The sequence below is a fragment of the Camelina sativa genome, chromosome 9 (assembly GCF_000633955.1).
Source record: "Camelina sativa cultivar DH55 chromosome 9, Cs, whole genome shotgun sequence".
Taxonomy (NCBI): domain Eukaryota; kingdom Viridiplantae; phylum Streptophyta; class Magnoliopsida; order Brassicales; family Brassicaceae; genus Camelina; species Camelina sativa.
The window spans coordinates 3,330,822-3,338,508 of NC_025693.1; the positions used below are offsets into that span (position 1 = coordinate 3,330,822).

A 7,687-nucleotide genomic window follows, 5' to 3' on the forward strand; every position below is an offset into this window, starting at 1 on the left:
ATTTTTTTTTTTTTTTTTGGTTAGATGGAACCAGTTGAGTTACCAGATCCATTGATTGCAGAAGGAGAAGAACCTCTCGGCGAGAGGGCTAATGTGTACTTCAAGTTCAAAACACTAATGGCTATCATAGATGCGCTGGATCAGAGCGAGATTTAGACAATCAGCAAATCCCCGCTTGGTTCTCTTTTTGATTTTCTGAAAAGATCCAGTTGGTCGGCGACTTTTGGATTGTTTTTACTGGGTAGACAGCTGTTGGTGTCAAAATCAAACGAGATCTGTGTTGTTTTCGAGAGCACGCCTATTCGCTTCTCCCTTTGTGAATTCAAACTAGTAACCGACGTTGCGGTAAGTTCCCGGCTGTTTAGAAGAAAAAGAAAAGAGGGACAGCTGGTAAACAAATCTCATTTTACAACACCCTTTTTGGACTCGAGGATGATGTCACAGTGGACAGGGTTATAAACATGCTGAAGAAGAAAACAGTTATGGAGAAGTGTATGAGGCTTTGTTTTGCCTAGCTGGCTCTCGTTGATGACTTTTTGCTGCCTACATCTCATCATCCAAAGATCGTTAAGGAACATGCTGAAATGTCTGAGAACCTGGAGGCATTTACTTCATATCCTTGGGGGAGGAAGTCGTTTGAGATGATGATGACATCGATCAAAGAGAGAGATCTACCCCAGCTTGCCAGGATGTGTGTTTATGTTCAGGGTCTATTATATGCTCTCCAGTTGGTGGTTTTGCAAGCGGCCCCTGCTATTCAAGAAGAGCCTGTTTTAGAGAATTCTTTGTGTTCTGGTTCAGAGGAGGAAGATGAAGTACCGCATCGGCAGTCTGTTCCTTTTATGCTTGGCAACACCAAAGAAATTGATGCGAGATGCGTGGTTAGAGTATGACATCGTTACTAAAAACCTATTCTTGACTCAAGCTGGCGGCACGGCTGTTACTGATGATGTCATAGCCGACGTAAGTTTCTAAACAACACGTTTCTTGATATCGTGTTACCTATCGCCTTACCCCATTATTTTTGTGGCCAAGGGTTGGTTATGTCTATTCCAAAATAACCCGCTAATAGTATTGGAAATAACACATTTAGGCACAAACGTCACCTCAAATGGATGGTAAGGAATATACTGTTGAAAGCGTGCAAGAGGGGGTTTTAGGTGGGCACCAATTGGGGGTCCAGAAGACAAAACGTCTTAGGACAATGTCGACAAGACTGGACATGCGCTATCATTTTGACAAAAATACCAAGTACCTGGTAGGGCATCCATCGCCTCTTTCGCTTGAGGCCGTTACCATGTCGGACCCAAAGGAGCGTTTCCAAAATTCCATGAAGAAGCTGAATGCGAAAAAGTTGGGCGTCAATCTTTTGCGCTTTGCTTTCCACTTTTCTTTCAATTTTAATTTTTCTTATATATGTTCATTGTAGTGACCCGCACTACGTGGTACGGGCCAGAGGGACGTGGAAGGAAAGTGATGAGATCATGGCCAACCCAACCCAACCACATGAACCAGACAAAGTCAAGGAGGAGCTTGTAGCCGAGGAGCAACTTGTAGCCGAGGAACAACTTGTATCAGAGGAAGTATTGATCATTCCGGCGGGTCCTTTCACAAGATCAAGATCAAAGAAGTTCAATCAAGCAATCAATGGACTACTTATAGAGCTGGACAAGAAGCAAGAAGACGTGGCTCAAACATCTTTTATGATGATCATAACTCAGGATGTTTGGTAAATGGATAAGTATTGCTTTTGCACTCTTTTTCCCTTGTCAAGTTTTGTCCCATTGGGTTTTCTTGACAAGATTTTTAATGAGACCTAAGTAACACTTTCAAGCCCCCTTTATCATCCCATTTTGTGGCCCAAGGCCCACCTATGTCTTGGCCCATTTTCTATATTTTTTATTCAAATTTTGCATTTATTGCTTTTGTATTTTCCAAGACACTTTGCATGATCTTGCATGAGTGTGGACTTGTACATGTTCTTGCATGATTTTGGACTTGTGCATGCTCTTACATGTATTTCTTCTCTCCCCTCTTCTTCTTCATCCCCCCTCTCCTATATAAACTCTTTGTAGTTCTCTTTTGCAATTCATCAAACATTTTAATCAAAAACTTCTTTTCTACTTGTTTGATCTGAGGAGTGTGTACTATCTTCTCAACTTGTTTACTTCTTAGTGTGTCATATCTAAGTTGTATTCAAGCCTGTAGTCTAAGAGATTTTCATCTCTCTTGAAAGTACAATTCGTTCCCCTTTTCAATCCGCTGCACCCATTCCCTTCACCTTCATCGCCTTTCATCTATCAATTCCACTGCATCACCAAAGTTCAATCTATTGTTCATCATCATTTCGTCCATTCCACTCCAAAATTTAGCAAAGTGTGTCTTTGGGCATAGATCCTCATCCAGGAGTCTATCAGAAGGACAAACCAAACTGAAGAGAAGTATTGAGGGATGTCTGAAGGATTAGCAATCGACCGGCAGTCGATCAGTAGATCGATCAGCAACCCGACTAGGAAATCGACCAGTAGATCGTATGGACGGATAGACCATCGTACCAGGGACCGCCAAACTGGACGTTGTCTGAGTCAATAATGCATGCTAGGGGGGAAGAAACCCACTAAATTCCATATTTTAAGAGGGTGGTGTGACTTAGTGGGAGGGAACCCACTAAGTTATTAAAATATTAAAAAAATTAACACTAAGTGGAAGTTTCCACCAAGAAATATTTTATTCCACAAATAAGAGAAGTGGAAGGGAATATTCTTTTTGTTGGGCGCCACTTGTGACTTGGAGAAGCAGGAAGGCGACACCTCACCCCTAGAGGTGTCACCACAAAAATTCCAAGTGTTCGCCTGAGTGAATGTCATTGCGACACCTCACCCCTGCGTGTGACATGAAGAAATCGCCCAAACTTCCTATAAATATCACCACTTCTTCTTATTTTGGAGAAGAGAGAAAGAGAAAGAACGCCCAAAGGCTGGTGAGAGAGAGAGAGAGAGAGTTGTGAAGAAATCCGCTAAGTTCAAGAAGCTTTGTCGATCAGTTGCTGCATCCACGAAGTTGTGTTAAAGCTAGCAAGGACTCAACCGGTTTTTTCTTGAGATCTTTGACATTCTGTGAGTTCAGGAAGCATTGATCTGATTTAGTTCGATGTCAACAACTTGTTCTAGTTCTCAGGTTGGATATGCATTTTCTTGAATTTCTTGTTAGATTTTCTTGATTTAATGCATCTAAAGTTGGTTGCAAAGTGTGGGATGTGCTCCATGGTAGATCATGTCATTATCGCCGATCTGTACATTTTGATCTATTGCATGTGAGGTTAAGATTTTATATTTAATGTTTTATGTGTCCTCCAAAACCTTAAAACTTAAGTATCAATGGATCGGATGGTCTTAGTGTGTGGCGTTTGTGACAGGAGGTCCGACTAGCCATAAGCACACTAAGACAGGGATATGGCTGACCTTCGTAGTACTTTCATCTTGACATGCAGCTAGACTTATGTCTTGTGTTGCATGTTGACACGAAGAGCTCGGAGAGACTTGGTTAGCTACCTTGGTTGATGCTGTCTACACGACGGTGTAGCTCAAGTGATGTTTCGGTTGCATGCTTTAGTGGTTGCAATGCGGGTGTTCACAGCTGTAGTGTAGCAAGAGGCAGCATATCAGGGCCCTAGTAATCTCGTTTAAAAATTTATCCTTTATTCAAGTTTGCATGTCGCATTGATTGCTTGCTTATGGTTACTGCTTGGCTTATACCTTCCGCATGATTTCTCTGATGATTGGTGTTGTGTATTTGATTGATTCCTAGTATTTTGGGGTTGGGATGAATATCTAATCTTCTGCAGGGACCTCTGTGACTCACTAAGTAATCTTAGATTACTTATGATAATATTTTGTCCTGCAGGTAACCGTTAGAGGAAAGCTAGTGGGCGTGTTGGACGATAGAATCCCGGTGTTGTTTTTGTGCCTTTGTGTAAAGAAAAGAAAAGTATGTTTAATATGTCCAAATGTATAATATTTTTTGCTCTAGGCCTGACCACAACTTTATAAGTCTTTTCGATAACTTTGTGAAATATTTTTACTTAATGAATGAAATCGGTTTTATCTATTAGTGAGTACGAGTAATGGCTGATAATGGCTTAGTTAGAGTCGGCTCAACACTTGGGCATCATGAGGGTTGGCAAGCCTCATGTCTAAAGTGGAGGGAATAGCACCGATGGACTGGCCAAGGGTCTAAATCTGTTTTAGAACCTCGGCCGGATCGTTGGTGACTATTTCCAAGTAACTTCCCATGGCCATTCTAGGCGTACCCGGCCATAGGACGGTTTGGGGACGTTACATTCATGGTATCCCAAAAACTTATTCTTGTCTTTGAATATAACATTGCGAGTTCAATCTGTCTTGGTGGCAACTTTTATATTGGGAGCAAAGAAATAGCAGAGTTAATTGATAGGAAGAAACCGATGGTATCGAAGGTAAAAGTTAATTGATTTGGTGGTTTATTTGAGCTTGTATTAGAAGCAACTTAATCGGTAAGTGTCTTATCGGACTAATATTTTGAATAGCAGATAATGGATGGCCTCATTAAGTTCAGCAAACATCTTTTGAGGGCTGATGAGGTAGACGGTGCGAAGCTTCTTGTGGACGTGCTTGACTCAAAGTTTGTATCCCAATTGTCAGTTTAGCAAGTGTAAAAATCCGGCAAATTTCACATTTGCAAAATCCTTACTTGAGGCGGTTGTTGACCAGGGGGTTCTGAGCGTGTGGAGCTATTTGCTCAAGCTGATTATCTTTACATGACATTCAACTTTGGCAAAACGCATTGGGTTGCATTGTGTGTTGATCTCCTCAGCCAGAAAATCATTGTCCTTGATTCAAACATCCATATCCGGAACGATACAACTATCATTGCAGAAATCCAGCCGTTAGCGGTAATGCTTCATCTCCTATTCAAACAGGCCAAATTGGATTCCAGTATGGCGCATGTACCTGTGACCTCAGGCCAACTCACCTCATGACGCCGGGATCTTCTCCGTGTTTTTCATCCATTCACATGCTGTAGGCGGAATGGAAGAATGTGTTGCATTTGATGTTGGGGACTTGAATACCGAGATCAAAAAACTTGTGTCTGCAATAATATTATTCGGCATCGACTAGTGAAGATTTACCCATTTGAGTTATCATTGATTAGTATCAGACTTGTGTAATGTTTTTTCTTTCGTTATTCCCTCCCAGTTCGGATATGTGAGTTTGTTAAGTAACATCTTATGAAGCAACTAAAATGTTAACACTGGTTGGAAGTTTTATATTTGTTACGTGTCTTACTTATAGCAGTCATAATTATACGTTAAGTAAGCTTCATTTCATGAGTTTCTGTTTATTATGAACATATAATTTTGATAACATTTTGATCATTATGATAACATTTTGATAATCCTGATAACAGTTTGATCATAATGAACAGATAATTTTCAGACTGTACACAAAATCTGGTCTGTTCACTTTCTACCCATTGATAATACTCTTAACATGTTATACTCTGTTCATATTGATAATATTCTGGACATTCTTAACAGATAATAGTAATAGTAGAGACTGAATCTGTTAACTCAACACATGAAGGTTTGGTCCTTGCCTATTTTAAGGCCTTGTTCTGTTCAGTTAAAGTCTTACTTCAAAGCATCCATAACTGTACGTATACGCCTTTGATAACACTCTTAACATGTAATATTCTGATCATATTGATAACATTCTGTTCATTCTTAACAGATAGTATTAATATTAGAGACTGAATCTGTTAACTCACCACTTAACTGTCTGATCATCTTGAATGTTTGGTCCTTCCCTATTTTAAGGCCTGGCCTTGGATCCGTTCAGTTAAACACATACCATTCTACCGCCTTGAACATGTGCTTTAACATTTTTAACAATCTTAACAAATAACTTTCATGTTAGAGACTCAATTTCTTTACTTAAACACCTATCATATTTCTTTGAATGTACCAAAACTGGGTGGCCGTGAGCCACCGGTTTCGTAATTAAACATGCATATATTTAAGTTAAATGGTCATTACATTGTGTTCTCCACATCTGGATAAGGCTCCCCTCTTCTTGATAATTACACATTTGCAGTTTTAGATTTAGGTTATGTACATTGAAAATTTTCTAACGATGGCCGACTTCCTACTGAAGCATAGTAGATACCTTTTTGCAGCAAGATTTTGCCTGTTAACATCGGGAAAAGAAATCTTCTGCTCACCGTTTACTTTGTAGTAGTTGGACCATGGATTTTACATCATGCTTCACCGCCAAAAAACAGTTCCCTTTTATTGATCTTACAGCTCCTGCAAATCCCGTTTATATATATTATAGCAACCTTATAGCACTTTAAAGAGACATATTTTGGAATTTATAATAAGTTTACCGGTATTGGACCGCGACACGTTGCACGGTTGTGCCCTAGTGAACAGCAGCTTGTGCAACGTTTCCGTGAAGTCCGCTGCATATTTGCAAGGTTCCACATTAAATAGGTAAGATTTTTGTTATTTGATTAAAGAAAGTAATATATGTTTACTTACCTTAAACTCGCCCTTTGAAAATATACGTGATTTGCGTAGGCGTCCAGTGGTCTTCGAACAAAAGGTGGAGCAAGCTTCCCTCCTCCCACATCGCTTGGTGAAGGGGTTAGGTTAGCAACATCCGGGAATGGCATGATCAAGCCTTGGTATGACAATCGCAGATTTGGGACAGTGTGCTTAACACACACCAAGGTATCAACTCTGACCCCTTCTTGAATAGCTGCAACTATTGCATGTCTACAGGGGATTATTAGTAGTTGAAACTCTCGGCAAGTGCATGTCCTGTCCCACAAATGGACTGCGAAACCTGAATCGTCTTTACCCCTGACCTCATATATGCCATCGCATATTTTGTACACCTTATAGCCTGCTCCCTTTTCAAAATTTTCCATTACCATTTCATTAACTTTTGGTGGCAATATGTTTTCCTCCAATTGGGCTGCTTCGCGGCGGAGGGCAAACCAAGTAACTAACATTGACCGGATGGTCTCAAGGATCGATATAACTGGGTAATCGCGCACCATTGTCAAGACATTGTTTAATGACTCTGCGATGTTGCTTGTCATAACGTTGAAATGATCCCCAACGAAATGAGATCTTGTCCAATGCTCTAAACCAATACCCGTTAGGTAGTCTGCACATTTGCTGTTCATTGTGTTGATCTTCGCAAAGAGTTTGTTGAAATCAATTAGTCGGTAAGATCTTGCTGTGCTTGAAACCAATGATCCCAGAGCCTCAAATTTGAAAATCGCTTTGATGTTCCTCTTTAGATGGACGACGCACGCCGCATGTGAGGAAATGGGATACAGCTGTAAACATATCAAAGCAATAATATGTTATCCAGTAAAAATATTAGACGCTAACATGATAACTAAAAACAGTAGTATCGGCACATGTTACAACGTATTTGATAAGTCTAATTCATGAAATGACTTGCTACCAAATGGGATTAACTTCAACTATTGGACCGGATATTGTGAAATTGTGATAACATAAGCATTAACTATACAGTTGTGAAAAAAATAAACACTAACAGATACCTTAATGGTAGATAAGAAGTAGCAAAACTGATGGTACCTGACGTATACTTGCGTAGATAGAAGAGTGCAT

The 7,687-nt window shown here is 40.1% G+C and overlaps 1 protein-coding gene across 1 annotated transcript; it reads right to left on the bottom strand.

Annotated features, from left to right (window-relative positions):
* LOC104714964 lies at positions 6,459–7,687 on the bottom strand. The gene is made up of 3 exons (XM_010432425.1): positions 7,655–7,687; positions 6,578–7,386; positions 6,459–6,498 (listed from the first exon to the last, which is right to left on the bottom strand). The coding sequence occupies exons 1-3, from the start codon at positions 7,685–7,687 to the stop codon at positions 6,459–6,461; spliced, it is 882 nt and encodes a 293-aa protein (XP_010430727.1).

Coding starts and splice junctions, on each gene's coding strand:
- LOC104714964 (XM_010432425.1), bottom strand. CDS start 7,687: ATGCACTCTTCTATCTACGCAAGTATACGTCAG. Junction 7,387..7,654: donor TCTACGCAAGTATACGTCAG/GTACCATCAGTT, acceptor ATATGTTTACAG/CTGTATCCCATTTCCTCACA. Junction 6,499..6,577: donor TTTCAAAGGGCGAGTTTAAG/GTAAGTAAACAT, acceptor GCAAATATGCAG/CGGACTTCACGGAAACGTTG.